At 41.1% G+C, this 21,062-nt stretch overlaps 1 protein-coding gene across 17 annotated transcripts in view; it reads left to right on the plus strand.

Moving 5' to 3' along the window:
• Positions 1-21,062, plus strand: part of WNK2 (WNK lysine deficient protein kinase 2) — a 118,081-nt gene that overhangs the window by 47,707 nt on the left and 49,312 nt on the right. For all 17 annotated transcript variants that reach the window (XM_030043461.2, XM_030043448.2, XM_030043454.2 and 14 more), the window contains exons 6-10: positions 8,445-8,533; positions 9,382-9,601; positions 12,412-12,700; positions 15,889-16,085; positions 18,762-18,914. In XM_030043461.2, the coding sequence (XP_029899321.1) occupies positions 8,445-8,533; positions 9,382-9,601; positions 12,412-12,700; positions 15,889-16,085; positions 18,762-18,914 (948 nt within the window). The remainder of the gene's footprint in view (positions 1-8,444; positions 8,534-9,381; positions 9,602-12,411; positions 12,701-15,888; positions 16,086-18,761; positions 18,915-21,062) is intronic.

The raw sequence follows: 21,062 nt of genomic DNA on the forward strand, positions 1-21,062 counted from the left end.
CCTTCTCCAAGAGGTTTAGTGAATCAGGCTAGTACAAATACGGTTCTGTGAAGTCCTGCAGCCAGCAAACACTGCTCGAGGTCAAACCTCCATTTTCTGGTTTGCTGTGTGCTAACTCTCACACTGGATATAGAGATGGTTTCATCAGATACCCAAACACTCGCATGTGCCAGATGATGGGTTTAAATGCAATTGAATTTTTATAGGTATAGTTTGTATTGTTCAGTATCTGTCTTTTCCCCCCACTGAAGACCGGGATGCCGGGAAGTTGGTGCTCTTGTTGTAGATTGCTGTGCTACCCAGCTGTGATGATGCTAACCTGGTGGGAGGGGGAGGATGCAAACGATTTGGGAGTCTGTGTTTAAAAGTTGAAGTCGGTATCACAAGACACAGGAGGATGTCCCTGCTGGAAGTGGGAGAGATGCCATGACTTTCTGAAAGCAGGAGGACACATCTGAAGAGGGGAAGCAGCTTTATCCCATTTTTGTGTAAACTGTTGCAAGCTGATATTTGTAGCTTGGTAAAGCTGAATCTTTCCCAATGGACTGTAACCCTGATTTCTGGTAGTTTAACGCTTCTTAGAGTGTTTCTTTCAACCCATAGCTACTCAGAAATAGTTTCAGAAAAAAAAAAAAAAAGGCATCAGAAGCTGCTCAGCAGTGCAGTTAGGTTCATCGCTATGGCTGGAGCAGGTCCCTATGGCGCTGTAGGGAAGGGAGTGTGAGCAGAGGTGGGTCTGCTGGTTCACTGACTGCGCGCCTCGTGCTCCGCACCATGGGCTGGCTGGAAACGCCTGCTGCATCTTCTCCAAGAATGAAGTACGTTTGATGGCTCAGTGGAGTTGCTTGCCCGAATCCTTATGAGCGTGGCCGCTTGTTCCACATCGTTATTCCATGGTGCTTTACCACATTGTTATTCCACTCACTCCTCTCTGACAAGGAAAAGTTTCTTTCGTTTGGCACAGCGGCTTGTTGGCTTCATTTAGATATACAGTCCTTCGGGTGTCCTCTAAATGCCGTCTTTGTAGGTAGCTTAGGGGACATCTCCTTGGGCTCTAAAGCTTCACATGGTGACAACAGGCGTCTCTTCTAGTTTTAGGCTCTGGGGCCTCGTCTCCTGAATGTGATACCGGTCTTGTAACCCTAGATACTGCATTGCTTTCCTGAGAAGTGTAGGGTGTGTTACTTGCTGCCTTGGACAGGCGTTGCGTGAGCAGCGTGCCTCGTTTGTTTGTGGACCTTCCGTCACGGTTAGCTGATGTTAAGGCGACCTGGGTATACGTGTATGCATTAGAGCCACAAATAATATAGATATCTTCCATTGCTCCACATACCCAGAGAAACCCTGTGTACAACTCTTAGCCATCTGGAATATTGGTAATTAAGACTTCGTAAGACTCCTAGGCCTCATTTATCAAAGCAATATCCAAGATGGCAAAGAATAACGATTAATCAGAGGATTCCTAATTAGATGTTGTATTTCAATTTGCAGACTTAAGTAGTCATTTTTTTAAACACTGATGAAAGCCTGAGCCAACTCATTTTCTGTGGCAATAACCTTTACATAGCTGAGGATTATATGGTAAATTACTGTAACTTTGAAAAACTGGTCTTATACTAGCAACTTTAGGGAGATGGAAAATAATGTTTATCATGAAGAACAAGTAATGGCGGAGAAGCTGTTGAAAGGTCACTTTATAACTTGTAAGGGGTATTTTTGAAACAGAACCGTCTAGCAGGGAAAGCTGAAGCAGAAGGCGTCAGGTGCAGGCACGGAGGGTGTGTTTACTGCCTTCTACAGCCGAACACAGGGCAGCAGCAGTGGGAGCAAAGGCGCTGGGATTCCTTAGATGGAAAAACGGGCATTACTGTCGTTCCAAGGAAAGGGTTAACCAGCTCCCGGTGGAGAGGGAAAAAGCCCTGTCGCATGCCATGAGCTGCATGAACTGTCAGGCGGGAGGAGGAGCAGGGGGTGGACCTCTTGGTGAGGGTGCAAGAGGAGCAGCAGCGCCCTGGGGGAGATCCTCCACCCCAGAAGGAACCTCTCTGGTGGGCTCAACAGCTTCTCGAGAGGAGCTGCATCCGCGGAAGAGCTGGCGACAGCAAAGGACCCCGCTTCGACCTGCGTGAGTCGCCCAGCCGGCGCCGCGGGGGCTGAGGGAACCTGCTGCTGCCGTGGAGGTGTTGGAGGTTCGGGTCTGGGGTCCTGGGCCGTCGCCCGGCGGCGAGGTCTGCCCCGTTAGCGGGGCGGTGACGACTTACAGACGAAAAACTTTAAAACCACTTTTCATGCAGCGTTAGGGTTGGTCACACGGCTGCTGTTGCTAGCACTGGACCGAAATACAGTATAGAAATGGAGCGTAGACTGAAGCCAAGAGGCTGAGTTAGACTGTTTTCGTCCCAGCGATAGATGAGGTTTGGAGTTCTCACTAGAGCAGAAGGTGGCCCTGACCTTCTCAGATGGGGGCGATCAATGGTGCAGTGCTCCTGAACACTGTCACGTATTTCAGCTCGTCAGTGAGAAATCAACTTAATTTTTGATGAAACTGGTTTTTTGCACCAGAAATGTAAACACTCTTTCTAGTGTTTTAAATTGAGGGTCAATGTAATGTAAAAACGTGATTACTGTGTCTAGTTTCCTGATACTTTTATTTTAAAAGTATAAAATAAAATAACTCACTTCTCCTGCCTTGGGCTCAGCATCGTGAGGGCAACCACTGGAGGTGCTGAGAGCATCTGAAGGGGTCGGAATTGCTTGCTAGTGTTTGCATCAAGCAAGCAACTGCTTAATAGTGAAGGTAGGATAACCACCTTATTCTTCAGACTGCCTCTTACCTTACTTTGGAGTATGCTGGGCTGCATGTTCCCTCTGCTGCCCAGCACAGTCAGTGTACTACTTTGGTTTTGCCATTAAAATATCTTTTTCAGTTGTTTCTACTCTGTGTCCTAACACTCTATCAAACTCTTGCCTGCTAATAGGATGCAAGATACGTCTGAAGTCGTAGCTTTTCCAAGTCACATGCATTGGTAGTCCTTATTGGTACCGAAAATAGAAATGTTACCTTTCTGAGACAGTACTGTTTTAAGATACTATGCATTATGCATGTCTGTAGTGTAAGATTATTATACTTATTTATTTCAGTGACCTTTTATTCTGCCTGACCATATTCTCATGGCTTAAAAATGCTGCTTTAGTTTTCTACTTTTGTTTTTGCATGTTTAACTGTATGTGTATAATAGTCCAGCATAAAGTGGCAGTCGTTTTCAAAATGTACAGAGGGGCTCATTTCTTTGCCAGATGAGACATGCTTGTTACGACTTGTCACCTCTCTCTCTGCCCTTTCAGCCTGAATTACGGAGTGTAAACATAAAAAAAGTGAATATGTAACATAAACAGAAAATCCGTGTTTTTCAAACAACAGGTCCAAGCCACATCTACTGCAGTTAGCTTTGAAGTTATTTCCTAGTCAGCATATTTGCAGTGACCTTCATTCTGATGCCATAATCTCATTTTTCATGCATAACTTGATGGTTTTTCTTAGTCAGATTTTTTTTGTGTTTAATCATTCTGCCAAGTAATTTTGATGTAGACAATAGTGATGAAACATCGGAGTCTGTGACCTTCCCATGCAGCTCCAGTCCAATGTTTTCTTACTCATGCACTGCAAAATGCACAGCAGACCAGCTGTATCTGCCAGGGGTTCATGGTGACCTCGTTGGGTTTAGCAGCACAAACCTGCGCTTTAAAACAACCCACATGTTTATAGTGTTCTGTTTTGCATTTTCAGTTTTCGTATTGCTTCTTTTTTATAAATGTATTGAATGTTTTCGCAGCATTCGCAGGCTATTTTCTATACCGCTCATACAGGCAGAATAAATGCTATAGCTGTAGCACAGCACCAACAGCCAAATAATGTTACGAATGTCATTGCATTGACTTCTTGTGTGTTTCTGGTATCTTCTTAGATCTGTAGATAATCTTCTTAGATTAGCATTAGGATTGAGTACCATTTTGGAGTGAGAGATGGGTTTATAATTGCACACAGTGATCTCGTTGCTGAATGTTGTGGAACAAAACCCTGACAAAATGAGAACTTACCTTCACTTTATTGACTTCAGAGAGTGTGTGGTAGCATGGAATTTCAGTTGGAAAGACGGTTTCAGCTTTTTTGGAAGAAGGTTTTCTACTTTTCTAGGAACTACATGAGTCTAGAGACTACCTTCAGGTAGAAGGTGGAGTTTTAGTCCAAAGTAGACTGTATTTAGGCTAGGAGGGCACCTTCTAGGTGAGAGGAGAGCCTTTAGATAGAAAAATTACTGACTGACATGGGTCAGACTTAACGTTGACTTGTCTGGCATACGCTGTGCATCCTATAAAGCATTACGTGTTACTCTTTCAAAAGTGTGCTCTGCTGATGCAAAAATGACAAATGGCTATTTTTAGACCTCTGAAAAACAAGCTTCACATTTTTGCCCCCAACATGGAGGTTAAAATTTTAATGTCCTATATGTGCCTGACTGTGGACTCAACCATCTTATAGTGGAGTGCAATGTATTTCAAACCTAATCACTTCAGAAGGAAGGTGAGGAGACTAAGTGGTGGTGAGGGATTCAAAGTAAATCATCCTGTTTGAGACAGAGAAATTCTTGAAAGGGAGTTTATTTGATCTTCTCTCATTTTGCTCTTGGATTATATATATATATATATATATATATATGTAAGCATTTAAAGAATTTGTATTAAAATATCCCCATGCACCTTCTATCAACCAGTTAGCCCTGCATTTCAAATGCAGTGGTGTTGAATTTACTTTTGTTTACAAGACAGCTGTACAGTTTTCAAACTGTCATAGATAATTCCTTGGCTAATATACTTTGAATTTTGGTGCCATGTTTCCTTGGGAATGCTCAGGAAAGACAGATGGCTTTTGTATAAATGAATGAGATGAGTCCTTTGACTGCAAATAGAAACCTGCGTTTCGCATAAACCCCCTTCATTGTCGGGAGGCTTGTAAGCACCAGGGCATAGCGCTGTAGGGAGGGTTTGCAGCATTAAAATGAGATGGCCTTGGAGATTTTAATGAAGAGTAAGGAGCAAAAACATACTATAGCATATGGGCATTGAGAAAACACTTTGGCAAAGCAGTTCTGTTCAGTACTTCACTGCGCATATTTTGTCCTTGTTTGGTTTAGTCATCTATTCATAGCTTAGCTGTTCAGTAGATAAATACAATAGATGTTCGGAGAGGAGTCAGTATTCCTTCAAAAGATGTTGAAAATAAAATGGTGTTTGGAGGAGTTGCTTTTTTTTGTGGAAGCAATTTGTAAGGTCAAAAATCGGTATCAGTCATCAGGGATCTGTCAAAAGGACCGTTTTCAGGCAAACCTAATTTCTAGATTCCCAATACGTCCTGCCCCTCCATCCCATTCATGTCAGAGTTCAAGCTGAACCACGTAACTGAAGATCGTTTGTGAATTCTGGAAAAGAAAATTAAATTGAGAGATACTGTGATATACCTTATGCTCTTCGTGTCTCTCATATGTACAGTCTGTGTTAAGATAGCCATGAAGTGCTCTGCAATTATAAAAAGCAATTGGCAGGTTCCCTTGAGTGTGTAGATACGTGAGCGATATATTCCTCTAGGTAGCTGAAAGCTCTTCAGGTAGTATGGTGAAAGTTACCTCTACTGCTTTGTTGGGGGGTTTTTTTGGTGTTTTGCGGGGGGTTGGTTTTTTTTTTCTTCCCTTAGTTAAATTGATACCGATGCACGTTTGTGGGATATTTTTCAGTAAACATGAAGCTATAGCAGATGATGGTCTTTATTACCCATTCTTCCTGACAAGTGACACTAAGATAGAAATCAATGGTTTCCTGTAGCAAACTGGAGTGTTTGAAAATGGAGAGATTTGTCCTATTGCTTTCCATTGTGAATTACCGAAGATTTCTTCAAATTCCTCCCCATCTGAGAACACGATAGGCTCCTGTAGCTTTAGGGTGTATTGGGGTATAGAGGATTCATGCTAAATATGTTTTTTGGTGGTACTTTGTTTTCTTCCATTTCTAATCCAGGTATCGGAGCTCTCTCAAGAAACACTCTTTGACACACTGTGCTGTGCTTTTGCTTGTTTTGAGCAAGCCTGGGCTTTGGTAGGCTAGGCACTCCCTACCATTTTGACACATTTTTCTAATATACAAAATTTGAACCCTCATCTCATAAGTAAGATGTAGGTTGCTTAAGCAAATAATTCTTTTTAGTAGGTCACAGCCAGCCAGCCAGATGTACGGATTATTTTGTTTTGTTCCCACAAGAAAGGTTTATTTGGATCTCAGCAGCTCTCTGCCTAGGCAAAACTGGGAAGCTGAGTCTTTGTATGACTATTCTGTCTTCCCCTCCCCAAAATCTATGAATTACATATTTCACTCTCAAGTTTTAAGACAAAAAGGGAGTGGTTGACCTGAAATAAATAAATAAACAGATCCAAGTTTAAAGTTGAATCTGAGGCTTGAATGGCAACAGAATGTTAATAAAAAGATAAAAGTATAATCTGATGTTGGAATACTCAGAAATTCTCAGAGAGGTGCCAGCCCTTGTTGAAATTCACCCATAAAATTTATTCAACGCTAAATTCAGTGAAGTACTTGCAGACACTTTCTGAAACACTTTTTTTTTTTCTTTTCTTATCCAAGGCAGCATCAGGTGAGCCAAAAGTCCACTCTTCAGGCCTCCTTATCTGCCACTGCATGATCCATTATTTACTGTTCTTTCAGGGTGAAACTTTAAAAGGATTTGAATGGAGTTAAATGTCCAAATCCCATTCAGTTATGTACTTAATCAGATTCTGGGGTTTTTTTTAGATAAAGGAAATCATATTTCCTTTTTATTCTGCTTATTGACTTCATTGGAAATACCTGGGTCCTTAAGTAATAGGGTCTAACTGCAGAATCTGTTCCCAAATTAATTTTGTGAAATTTCTGCCCATATCCATCTTGTTTTAGTAGGTAGAGATGTTACGTGTTTTTAAAACAGAATCAGGTTTTTTTGTGATTGAAGCTGAACATCGCAAATAAAAAGGATAACTTCTTGCGTTGCCACTGTTGTCATCTATAGCTGAATATATACATGAAAAGTATTCAGAGGAAATCTTCTGTTGAACAGAATGGCATGAGTTACCAGCATTACAGATGTTGGGTATCTGTTAGTTGCTCCTACATTGTTTGACAAGGAGAGCAATAGGGTGGCCTCCCTGGGAGTGATGGCTGTTCCTACCGGAACATCCCTTCCTCCCTGTCTGCAACCTGGCATCAGAAGAAATGGTCAGCCTCGGCTTTGAAAATGCACAGCTGAACGTGTGTGTTAACTGCCCGGGTGTTCCTGGTAATTAGTTTTTTAGTTTATTTTGATTACATGTACAGAAAGATGATATAATATATAAAACTGTTGGTAAAGATATATGTTATTTTAATTAAGAGGCTACATACCCTGAGGAGGATCATGCAGAGTTAAGATATTGGTCCTGAAATATTAGAAAGCAGGGAGAGAGGACCTATGACTGCCCTACCCTAACCTGAAAGAAATGCAAACTGTTCTTGTTGCACCTATGTCGAGCCAGAGCTCTCTGTGTGGAGAAGTGGATTCCGCTTCCCGATGTTTTCTTCTGCAATGAACAGTTGGGTTTTCTCCTTGAAAGGCCATGCTCATAGGTTAGCTGTTCCAAATCTAGAACTGAACACTTTTCCCAGCAAAAATGTTAACATTTGACAGAGATTTAACTTGATTTATAGGTTACACCTGCTCTGCCACTCATTCCCGATGAGAGTCTAACAATGTGCAGGGGAAATGCAAGAGCAGCCCAGAGCTGTTGGGCATATTCTCCTGCTCCCCTGCTTGGTTTTGGGGTTGGGTTGGGGGAGCAGGGTATTGGAGAGTGTCGGAGACATAGAAGAGCAAAAGATTTATGGGAAACAGGAATATGGAATATTTCAAGGTATTTTCGACTCATTTGTGAAGCTGGCTGTCTGAAGAAAAACACGATTATTTGTCTTTATTCATTTAGTGTTTTGAGAGTTAAGGCAAAAAAACATAAAAGGAATAATTTCAGAAAAGAGTTATTTTGAAAATTGAAAATTGTCTGTTTCTTGACTATTGCCTTCAGAGTCACAGGATATAAAGGTAAGGTTTGCAAAGGTTAGTAAAGAAAAAGGGAGATTTGCCCTGTGTACGGCTGAGTTCATGTACAAACTAGTGTGCTTATTTTGAAGTGCAATGGTACTTAGAAATATGGTAGCCCTAAATTTTCAATTCAATTTTGCATTAAGACTAACAACTTCAAAGTATTAGTTAGTCCAATGGTTGAATGGACTGTAAAATGTAAGAAAAATGTCCTTAATGAAGAGCTATAATGTAATTCTTTTTCAGACTGAATTGTTTTTCTCTGTCCTTTTAGGGTATAAAGCCAGCAAGTTTTGAGAAAGTTACTGATCCTGAAATCAAGGAGATAATTGGGGAGTGCATTTGCAAAAATAAAGAAGAAAGGTTTGTTTCAATCAAGTTTTGTATTAAATAATGTGTATGCAGGTGTTTCAAAGTTGTCTGTGGATTTTTGTTCTGGCCTCTGGGTCTCCCCTGTGCAAGAGAAAATGCAGAATGGAACTGCAAATATGAACGATCGCCTGCTTTCCTGCCATGTAATGTCAGGATAATTGAATAAATGCCATCATTGTGTCTCTCAACCTCTCAGCTTCAAAGAATAAGGTCAGAAAGCATCGTTGTGGACATGTGAGCTAGTGTGTTCTAGCACATTCTGGCATAGCTGTCCGTAAAAATCTCACTCAGGAGGTTCTGTGTGGAGCATCACGTGTGGTGGAGGTCGACCACGAACACGACGTAGTAGATTCACCACAAGCTGCTGTAGCAGATTCCATTACTCATTAGCCTCTGGATATGGAGACAAATTGTGCCTTGTTTCCAGCTTTGGTTTAAAACCTAATCTTCTTATGCTGGCCTCTCCTAAACGAGTGAGTCTACTGTTCAGTATTTCGTAACTTTCACAAATAGTTTTTAGGGACCTCAACTGACTACCTAGAGGGAACCTCTTTTCTTAGTACTTTTTAAGCTGAGATACTCAAGGAAAGTTGAGCAAAGCTGTAATCTGCATTTCTGTACATGCTTATGGTGTAGGGAATATTGCTGACGCTTTGTGAAATAGGAAACGTCATTTTTTCAGCAGTCCTCAGTAACACTGGAAATACTGTGTCTTTTTGCTAAGACGACAAATTTGTTATGGAGGAACACCAAACATACTGTAAATGTTTTCACCTTCAACAGCAGTTTCTTGTCACAAACCTCTTGCAGCGTTTGAATATTCTTTATATCCATTGCAGATACGAAATTAAAGATTTGTTAAGCCATGCCTTTTTTGCTGAAGATACTGGGGTAAGAGTGGAACTTGCAGAAGAAGACCATGGTAGGAAATCCTCTATTGCCTTAAGACTCTGGGTAGAAGATCCTAAGAAACTGAAAGGAAAACCCAAAGATAATGGAGCCATTGAGTTTACTTTTGATCTGGAGAAGGAAACTCCTGATGATGTTGCACAAGAAATGGTAAAATAAACTTCTCCTGACAAAAATGTATATATATAAAGTAGTTCATAAATCTCAAAGGACAGCAGGAACGAGTCTGGTAAAGTAACTTCCACTTAAACCATTCCAGGTGTCTAGTTTAAACAGTTTGCATTGATTTTAGAATGAATGCTGCAAGAAAGGGGTAAATGGGGAAGAACTAAGAACTGAAAACTATTGTTTACCAAGTATGAAAACAGATGCATGAAGTGGCATTTCAAATAGCTTAGGAACCATAGAGGTCTCTTCTACTTTTATATTTTGAAAACTCTTCTGCCAATTTCTGTTAGCTGTTGAATGTCTTTAAATTTGTTTGGAATCTGTTTAGTTTCAGACAGCAGCTTGAAATAAATTAGAAGAGTTCAAAAGTTCAATCACAAAATATTCTGCACTGAATTCTTCAAAACACTTCTTTCCATCTTTTCTGTTGATGTTGCTTAGGAGGAATGTAGATGAGGAAAGTATGTGGTCAGCTACTCTATCACCAAACATAAATAGGAAACTAGATTCAAGCCTACTGCACAGAGTTAGGAATAAGCTTTGGATTTTTTAACAGATAAGTTTCACTTGGTGAATTTCTGTATCTTCATAACTTATGGGGTTTTGTTAGGAAAACTACTCTGTGTTCCTGTTTCACTATATAGTCCTTGAACTCATATTTTAATGATGCCTTCACTGCAGTTGTTTAGGTTTTCTAACGTCATGGAGACAGAATCAGTAAGCACTGAGTGAAGGGTCTGAATTTTCTTGCGCTTGCAGAAGTGTTCCTATTATAATCTAAATCCCAAGGGATCCTATTTAATGATGTTGTCATCACCACTCCTGTTCTGCTTAGGAGGCACTCATTTTGGTAATGTTGCCTTACTGTGCTTGGACTCATCACCACATACTCCAAATTTAGTGGGAAAAATTCAGGCTCCTCTGTCTTCTTGTCATTAGTTTGCAGTAGGTCCAATATTTTTCGAGCAATGTATTGTTACAGAGCTCATTTCATTTAAAAATTGCTCTGGTACAGTTACTTGCTGTTATATTTTGCTTTTAAATATTTATGGAAATATTTGGAATTTTGAACTTCTGTAGGTTACTTGGCCCATAGTTGTGATACTTTGTTTTGAAGAGGAAATAATTCTCGTAAAAAGTGTATTTAAAAGGATCACTACCAAACTACTGTGATACTATACCCTTTCCCAAATAACTTTAAAACCTGTGTTTTACTATTACATTAACAGTTACCTAAGTGACTGCATATGAAATGCTTTCAAACTTGAGGCTGTTGGGGGGTTGGGCAAAGGGGGACATTCATTCCTAAATGTCTTTTTCTAGCCCTTAAGAATTGTGGAACACCAAAGCCATGTGCTTTCATCAATTTGTGTTGCTTTATGTGCTGTGGAAGAGATTAATGCAGGAGACCTTTTAAGTACAGGGAATTATTTATCATTATTGATGGGTTTGCAGTACTCAGGCATTCCAGCCTGTCCAAACGAGGTGGGCAAAAGGAACTTTGAAACGTTCTGGTGGGTTTGCAACCTGAAGTTACCTTTCCCAACCAGCGGGTACTGTAAAATAGCATGTCTTCATTAAACTTTAACCATTCTTTATATAGAGATGTAGGAATAAGAACTGTTTAAAAAAAAATGTTATTGTGGCAGGTTTTCAGTGCCTTCCCGTTAAGCTTTGTCATGAAGCATCTACTGGGCACGTTAGTACCGTACAAGGTTCTCTGGACCTATGTGGTTCTTCTCTTGAGTAACTCCCTTCTGTCGTTAGCATTTGCTGGATCATCGGTTCAGGAATGCCAGGAAGGTCTGAGGGCATAGGCAGTGGAAAATACCCATATCCATCTGCAGCTGTATTTTAAGCTGCTTTGCACCTATTAATTTTAAACAGCAAAAATCTAAGCTGTAAAACTGTCTCATGTTTGGGCAAGAGCAAAGAAGGAAAACCTCTAGATTTCCTTCATGTATATAAGCGCTTCCAAATCTGTAGAATATGCATGTTAAGAATCTAGGGAGAGCAGACAAATCTCCGGTGGGTCGTTATTAAACTAAAATCCATACCCTGTGCTGTAGGAGATTATGCAAACAAATAGGACAAAGATGAATTTCCATTTTATCTGTTGAGCAGTTGAATTCTGGGAAAGTCTGGTCCCCTTTTCAGTTAAATGTGAACAGTCTGCATTTGACTCGATAGGCTTTTTCTTTATAAAAAGTCAATCAGTACTGACTGACTTTACCATTTAAGAGAAGTTAATTTGGGACAAAATTCTGTTAACATCTTTTCCTTCATGACTTGCGATATCAAGCACAGCAATTTGGGACACTGTGTATACTGGAAAGGTTAAGGTAATAAATTCTGATTTAGGGGTAGTATGGTTTACTCCAGTTGCATTGCTCAGAGAACACTTTTCAAAGGTGTTTTTCTCCTCTTTTGACTATTCTGTTAGTCTTTCCAAACAAAACAAAAAAAAAAAAAAAAGGGAACCTATCTGCAGTTAAACTTGCTTTCTTCTTCTTAATGGATGGTAACTGGTGAATAAATTGACCCAATATATATTCATGTCTTAGAAATACATATTATTGTTTTAAAATGCATTACGGATATAATTTTTGTTCAGAAAAGCCCCCATCAAGCTCCTGAGTTCCTGTTCTTGTGAGGAATAAATATGTAATTCATGTTATTTCAAACTGATGTTTTCTCTGTTAGGAAGAGATTCGAGTAATACACGTGTGTGCACATGTGTGCACGCACGTCCATGCACACATAATCTTGCTAAGTTTGTGCCTCCTTTGTAGATTGACTCTGGGTTTTTTCATGAAAATGATCTCAAGATAGTTGCGAAGTCGATACGTGACAGAGTAGCATTAATACTATGGAGAAGAGAGAGAATTTGGCCTAGGATGCAGTCAGAGGAACGTCGGGACTCTGAATGTCTGGAGAAGTTGAAGACGCCGCATGCACAGCAGGTCCAGGTCACCTACCTTTCTCACACTGGTCACCATGTCCTGTCGGAGTCGGAGGAGCCTGAGGCGGACCAGCACCCCTTTCAGCAAAACCTGCCCACCAGCGTCACGTCTGTTGCATGTAAGCCTCCTGTTGGTTTTGTGAGCACACAGTGATGAATGTCAGAGGGTAAATAATAATATAATATAATATAATCCGAGCTCAGCAGTGAGATGAGCTGCTGTGCATGTTTTTGCACAGTAGGTCAAATAACACAAGTGTCTCAGATGCATAACAAGTTTGAAAGAAATAAAGTTTCAAGAAAAATTGAAAATAGAGATAGCTCCTCCTTCAGTAGCAATAAATGCAGGAAACTTAATATATTTGTAAATGGAAAAGCAAGCAGACCTGCTGCTAGACACAAAAAATACATGTTTTCTGTGCCAGGTGGTGGGATCAACACTAAGTTTGTGTGAAACACAGTTTCAGAGCCTGCAGAAGTTGAATTGGCACCAAAGTGGTCAGAGCAACTGGTGGCTTATTCAAACGAAGTTGGCAATGTGGAGACGTTTATTCAAAAGCAGACCTTGCTGAAACCAAAGTGCTGCAGTTTCTTGTGTTTTGCGAGTCAAGTCTTGATGGCTTGTGTGAAGTTTTTTGTGAAGTTGTGCAAAGGTCTACAGCAGGAAAAAAAAAATTATCCATCTCTGAATGTTACATGGTGTAATTAAAGACTTCCCTGTTTCATGGGAAATATTAACTGTGGTTCAGTCACACATGCTGAGAGCACCAGACCTTGTGGGTTGACACTGCAATTGTTACTGGGGTCCTTAGGTCGTGATGCAGGTGCTCTCTCTGTTCCTCCAGGCTCTCGATTTTGTCCTGAGCTCATGGCGTTGAAGCAAGGGGGTGGTTTGGTCTTCGTTATGGCAGGGCAGAGTAGGTGGTTGCTATGAGCCAATGATGTGCCAACTCTTTACATTCAGCTGGGGGCTGATTCAAGGGTGATCACTGGGCTATTTCAAGACAGGTGGATTTACATCTCCTATTTTAATTTCAAGCACTGATTTTAGTCTATCTCTGAGTAAGAAACTACCTGTCTTTGCTTGCAGAGCTTGTTGTTTCTTTGTTTTATTTCTGAGCATCGGACTTATGTCCAGCAAACAGCAAGGCATGGGGAAGTAGTGGTTTTATTTCCCTAAAGTAACATATCCCTGTCTCTGTCCCCTAAAATCAACCTTTGTTACCAAGTCAAGCTCTGGTCTTGAAATCTTAATTTATCTATACTTTTAGACATCTTGAAGGAAATGTTGCCAGATATTTTTAGCTGAGAAGATTTGAAATTTTATGGGAGTGCCTTTTTTTTTCTAGCCAGTTTTTCTGATAAAATCTGATATATGTATTTTGCTACTAAACTATTATCATAATGTTTCTGTTTTACTGTTCTGGACTTTTATATAAGCATATTTAAATTAAAGATGCATTATCTTTAGCAAAGAGACAGCTGCTGCTTTAATTCATGTATTGTATAAATTGCTATACAGAAGCCTGCTTCAAATACTAAAATAACCAAGCATGCCTCTAGAAGAAAACAAACCTTTACAAGATATGAGAAATGGCCATATTTGCATAACACTCAGAATACTGCAGTATTTACAAAGCTTTTTTTATGAACCTAAATTGATCTCATTTCATTTTTTTGGATCATATACTTACTTAATGCTATCTAATTCCTTTGAGAAACACTGTCATTATGACTCTCTTCGTTTCCAATGGTACGATGAGGCTACTTGTGCTTCCCATGGTTCTCTTGGACATGAGTTGGCAGAATTTTATACTAAATATAAACCCCACAGTTTGTTTCCTACTCCTCCTCAACTTTTAACCAATACTTGGTATTATTTGACAATTCACTATCAGATGTCTTTGAACGTTTTCTTAGTGATGTTAGCCTTAAGACCTCTATAAATTAGTGTTCTACTAATTCATATAATCTGAGGTCAAATATAAAAATGTAAATTAATAACTTAATGTGTGTAATGCATGTTGTTCTATAAAAATCTGAGTCTGACTCACAGCTTTTACTTTAGCACTCTACCATCATACTCTTTTTTTTTTTTCTCCCCCCCTCCTTTGAGGTCTTAAAAAATCGTTTGTAATAAAATGGAAGTGTATATGCGGCAAAAATCCCTGCCTTCTTAGAGTAGGGCCATGTTGATTCTTTTCAGAAATGAGCTGAATAAAGAGGGGAGTTTAGTTTTGCAAAAAAACAGTTGGGAGAATAGTTTGCGAGTACTGAGGAGAAATGTCATCTCAGGTGCTATTAAAAAATAATTTGTTATTTAAAAGCCAAATAAGTAAAACCTTATTTGGAATATGGAAAAGAGAGAAGACGGAATGTGTCAGAAAAAGAAATAGTATTTAAACTTAGCTGTAATTTAAGCTGGTTTTTTGTAACTGTTTACAGTTTTCTTTCAGTTTTGAATTTTAAATCTCTGTTACAAGCTCTTTGTCTTTTGGGTACTTACAACTACAGTCTTGATTGTCTTATTTCATTTCTCAACTGAAGAAAACAGTAGCTTATGCTCAAGAAGAACTGGGCGCCTGTACTTTACAGGCTTCAAAAGTTGTGAAAAGGCATTTTAAGTCAGTAATACTCAATGGTACAGTTTTATTTCCATTGGACAAAAGATACGATACTTGCCCAGTACCTGTAGCCGTGCAATTCTGCAGGTAGCTGGACAAACACTCTGCATGAGAAACTCTGACAGAGCTCTAAATGGTACTCCTAAATCACTGCAAACCTGCAAATTTTTTTGTTATCTGTTCTTCATCTTGAGATATTGCTACATACTCAAGTAGGGTATGATTTGCTGAACTAATAAAGCATACAATATAAAGAAATTTGTAATTTTCAGTGCTGCTAATAAAAGAAGTTGTCAAAGTCAGTGCATCTCTGGGAGATCTGACTCTAAAAGACTCCATGATCTGCTATGAACGTTACAATTGGGGTTTCCTCTCCTTTCATCCTACAAAATCTATAAACATCTGCAATTCTTAATGTCAACCTTATGCCCTTTAAAGGAAATATCAATGTGCCAAAAATACCGTCATGCAGAGAAATCCATGGGGATGGTTTTTGGCTTAAGAGAAGCAGTGTGTGCCTTTTGTGGAAAATAACATTTGTGTTGTATAATTTATTTATATAATGGAAAGGACTAGGTTAGTAAAAATGCTAATTACATAAACCAGTGTTGACCTTGCTCTAAAATCATTACGTGAATGTTTGGAGTTGTTGAGCTTCTAATAAAAAAATGCTGTTCTTTCAGCCGACAGCACATTTGACAGTGGCCAGGGGTCCACTGTTTATTCAGACTCCCAAAGCAGCCAGCAAAGTGTCATCTACTCGTCTCTGCCTGATCCAGTACCTCCTGCTATCCAGCGGGTGTACAGCCCACCTCTGAGCGAGAGCCAGGCTGTGCCCCATAGCCTTCAGCAGCTGGGGCACTACCAGCAGCCCTCAGGAGTAAGTCTAAAGCTTTTCGAAATCATTTTGTATCCTAGATCACACTTAATGGCTCATTTATACTCTTGTTTCCAGCAGGTACGGATTCCAGGGCTTGCTTTATATATTCCTCACTCACCTCTATCGATGGTGACTTGCGTAGTAATACGTTTCTAGTTGATCTGAAATGCGTGCTTAGATGGTGTGTGGCTAGCTATATTTGCCGTTCTGAAGAAGTGCTTCACTGGCAGCTGTCATACTTTCAGTAAAAAAGCTTCTTATCAGTCCATTGTTGCTGAACTACATTAGTAGCTTTGCAATGATTGGTTTTAAACTCAGGCATGTAGTTGAGAACTCTTCTGTTTGTTCACTGTTATTATTCCACTATAGCCACACATTATTATTCCTTCATTTGTTCAAGACTGTTTTGGGTCTGATGTTTCTTCCAGCTGTGACAAAGGTCACACATCCAGTCCCTGCCTTTCTGGCTCTGGGTTTGGATTTAATCTTGCACAGAGTCAGTGATGTATATCCATTACTGAGGCTCCAAAATCAGGTGCTGGTAGCCCAGTCAGACGTTCACACTTGCTCCCGTTTTTGTGCTGTTATGACCTTGACCAAAAGCAATTAATGGAACTACTGGTGCAAGAACAAACATATGCGAGCGAACATAAATCTTCAGGTGCTTCCAGTGAGAGGTACAACACAAACTTCAGAAGCTGTGGCAGCACCGTGTTCCAGTTCCAGCCTGCACCCACCCCACAGGACAGGCAGCGCTCACGCTGCTTTTCGCCACCACAGCGACCCTGTCGTGGCTTTGACTCCAAACACAACGTCCTTTCCCCAAGAACCGGGTGAGGAAGACGCGTATGGGCGGATTAGAGAGGAGGTGGCAGGCTCATCATCGCTTCTGGTGGCACTGGGGACCTCTGCAAACCCTACAGAGCTAAGGCTTCCTGAGCAGTCTCGTCAGACGTGCCTAGCCTGCCTATTTCAGTCTGGCCAAAATCAAAACGCATCAGAAGTCCTGATGCTTGTTGAAAGTGCTCACTCCCCAGGTAGCCAACTCCCAGAAAACTTGGTGTCTCAACCTCTTCCCTAAACAAGCAGGCCATGCGGCAGAAGTTTAGACCTGCCTGTTACATGAATCTTTACAATACATAATTAGCCAAAAGACCAGTACTTCTCCCATGAGATCTGCAAGAGTTGCAGAAAATATTTTGCCTTCCGAACCCTCCGACGGCAGAGAAGCCAACGTGCCTGGACGGTCCCAGCCCTGTTGTAAAGTCTGCGCTGGCAAAACACCGCTGGCAGAGAGCAAGCTGGTCACTGCAGCTACCCCGAGCAGTGGAAGCAACCTGCCTAGTAAAAATGACAGTGATGATGTGGTAGGTTAATTTTTTTTGTTTCATCCTATTTGACTTAAGAGAAGAAAAAAATAAAATCCAGGACCAATGGTTTTTTCCTGCTCGATCCAGATTTACCCTGCGTACTTGGGAAGCGCATCATTTTCCCTGGTTTTACCTTGTATTTTCCAAAATGCCTGCAAGAAATTATGAACTGTATTTTGTGAATGCATTGAAACATGACTCCATTTACCTGAAGGAAAAAAATTCATCCTTGGCATCTGTAGCCAGCTCCCTCCACTGTGGAAACCACCTTTCCTATGTGCATACGTCTCCTGGGATACATCCTTCCTCATTTCTTGTTCACCTGAAGCACTAATTTTTTTTTTATTAAATTGAGCTGTACAGCATACTCTTTTAGAGCAGACTCATTCTTTCCATTGATAGGTTTCAGTAATTTTAACCTAAACGCATTACTTCTTTTTGTGATTGAGGGTTTGGAAAGATCATAACCTTTTATTCATGAGCAAAATATTTCTCATAGGTTTTTATTTTCTGATGGGGTTTCCATAGTTTTTTCTTCCTGCAATAACTTAGGTAAAAAGTTCCAAGGTTTGAAAATCTCAGCACAGGAAACAAAAGTCTGACTCAAAACCTTCCATTTTCCAAGAAAAAAAAAAAAATCACTATTTATCTGGGAGATTATTTACCAAGATAATAAGCACATAACTGGAGCTGTATTAGTTTGGGGTTTTTTTTAGGCTTATGAGCCTCAGTCTGACATTCTGTTTATTTTTAATTTACCTACTTTGTCTGAGCTGAAGTTTTAGAGAACTGCTGCTGTTACAAACCTTATCTGAATTTCCCCCTTTTTTTTTGTTTTCACTTCCACTGTGGTTTTCATTTGGTTCTCATATCTCTATATGTTTTCTTAGCATCCGTTTCAAGTAAATTATCTGCTTTTTTGGAAGATAAAGATTCTTTATGAAATTATAAAAATCTCTGTAAAGATAAATTTCTGTTTCACCCACTTAACACCTTGTTGTTGCTGTTGGTATATTCTCAGTCACTGTGTATGCGCTTTCAGTAGTTTTACTGCTCTGCACACTTGCTTCCAGAAAGAAATGGAATGCAGTTTGGTTGTTTTATTTGGAATTTTCTGACTTTTTCCCACATTTTTAGATTAAATAACTTTCTATTCCTTGCAGATAATCCCCCCCCCCCCCCCCCCCCGGTTTTGAACCGAGTACCAAGTAGACTATTTACTTGCAATTATTTTCTTGACGAAGAGTTGCAGAGGCTCTTAACATGCGGGTTGCTCTTCTCTAAAGCAGTGCTCTCCCTCCTGCAGCCTGGCCTCCCCGCGGTTCAGGCTGCGCCGGCGGTGGTCTCCCAGCGGCCCCAGCACTACCAGGAGCCGGCCATGCCGTTCCCCGTCGTCCAGCCCACCACCGTCTCCTCCCTGCAGCTGGGGCAGCCGCAGCCGGTGCTGGCCGGACAACAGGTGAGAGCTCAGCTGCTGCCAAAAAGCGCTTTTCTCCTCCCGTTCCTTTCCCGTGCTCTGCTCCAACCCATACCCATAGCAAGTTGGAGGCGTTTGAAGCCATCGAACTGCCGCTTGAGAGACTTAGGGATGGGGCAGAGGATGTTGGGTTTAAGGCATGGAAGAGCAACGAGCTTGAGGACAACTGTTGGGTGGACAACTTGGAACGTCTCGATGCAGTTCGAGACTTCTCTTCCGTTGTGGCTTAACAGCATCGGCTTGAAACCTTGCATTGATTTCAGCGTACTATCCTGGTCCTTAAATATCAAATAGTTTTTTATTAATTTTGCATTATTATTTGGCACCTCCTTTCTAAACGGTTAGAAAGAGACTCTGTTGCCTGGTGTCAGTTGTCTCCGAGTCCTCAGTGATGCTGCTTTTTGAGTTGTGCACGCATGTTAAATATAGCTTGGTATAGGCACCCAGCCAGTAGCTTTATCTTCCAAGGGAAGAGTCTGTCTCTCTCTGAATTGTCTCTAGATAGTAATTCTTTGTGCATTTTGAGTTATCGAATTCCCCCCCAAGCCTGTGTCCCTTAAAGGTATGTACAAAACAGCTCTCAAGCAGCGGAGCGGCGGCTGTGAAGGCTGCAATCGCCTCCTTGTGCAGAGGTGGAGTCAGCCTGGGAGGAATGCAGCCACAGACCTGTACGACGTGGTAATTCGTGGCTCCTTTCTGTCATTCTACTGAAAGCTTGGCTTCCTTCGGAAGAAACTGTTGATGGGACTGGGGAGTGTCTGTATAGTTTGTGACTGGCATGTATCATACTCCTCCAAACTTTTTTAGTTATCAATGTTTCTCTTGCAGATTGCCCCCTTTTTTTTTTTTTTTTTTTTTTTTAACATGCCCTATTCTTCTGAAAGCATCAGTATGGGAACAATGTAATTTGGTCTCATCGAAAACCATATGCTTATGTGAAGTTTTGTCATATATCAGGTTTTTTTTCTAGTGGGCAGGGATATTCTCATGGCTCTCTCAGCCAAAAAATTTTACACTTATGCAAATTTAGGACCTCATCAGTTGCACAGATCTCTCTAGTGGCCTTTGGAGCTTTATGATGACAGTTCAAAATCTGTTATTTATTTTCCCCCATGAGTAAATGCTGGTTTGGAATAGGATATTTGCCCAACTTGCTCAATTTCTTTCACATGCCCTTTCCTCACAGTGTTGCTGTCTCTTGAAGTAACTCTATCCCTGATAGTAAAAGGATTTAGTAACTAGCCTGTCTTTGTTTTCCGATCTTGCCGGGAAGCCCTAAACCAGACTGACTTTTTACAATATTATTATTACAGAAATAGGTAAAATGATAAAGTTTCTGTGCAGAACTTCCCAGAGCAACTGTGTGCCTCAGAGGCAGAAGTAGGTCTGGTGTTCCCAGTCTCCAGCATGATGCCATGAGCAGGAGAGATCTGCAGTCTTTTGTAAATGAATGGTAGGGCAGGTCAACGGAAGAATGGGAAACGGGGGTGAGAAAATTCATCTGTCTAACAGAATGAAATGTATTGATCTTGTATGAATATACACTGACGGGTCAGACACATGGGATCAATGTTGCATCTCCTTTTTTTTTTTTTTTCTTCCCAATTCGGTTATCTGTGCATTTATAATGTTAAGGTTATAACGAGGCAAAGTTAGTGTGATTCATTTGGATATTTTCCCCTCCCTATGCCTTGTGCAATTCACAGGCATTTCGTAAAACATGAATTCAATTTTAAATGGAGGCTTTCGGCTGCTCAGTTCCACGAGCGCAATCGTTCTGCTTTTCACGCGGCGTCCTCTCAGGTTGAAGGTGGGTTGAACAGCCCGTGTCCACGTGCTCAATCTGCCGTTATCTGCGGGCGGCCCGTCTGAGCTGCAGATTAACCCGGCCGGGGACGCCGAGACGCCCGAGCTGGCTGTGGGTGCTGGTGGGGTTGGTTAGCTCCAGCCCAGCACCGCGTGCCTGTGACTGCTCCGCTCCTCAGCTCGGGGGGGCCGGGCAGGAGTTCCCGTGTGGCAGAGCTCGCGCTGTGGGACGCGTGGGGTCCGTCCCCCCCCCCCATCTCCGCTGGCGTGCTCCGTCTCCTCAGCAGTACCAGGCCGGCTCCTGCTGAGCCCCTTGTTTGCATC

The sequence above is a fragment of the Aquila chrysaetos genome, chromosome 20, assembly GCF_900496995.4.
Source record: "Aquila chrysaetos chrysaetos chromosome 20, bAquChr1.4, whole genome shotgun sequence".
In the NCBI taxonomy this organism is placed as follows: Eukaryota; Metazoa; Chordata; class Aves; order Accipitriformes; family Accipitridae; genus Aquila; species Aquila chrysaetos.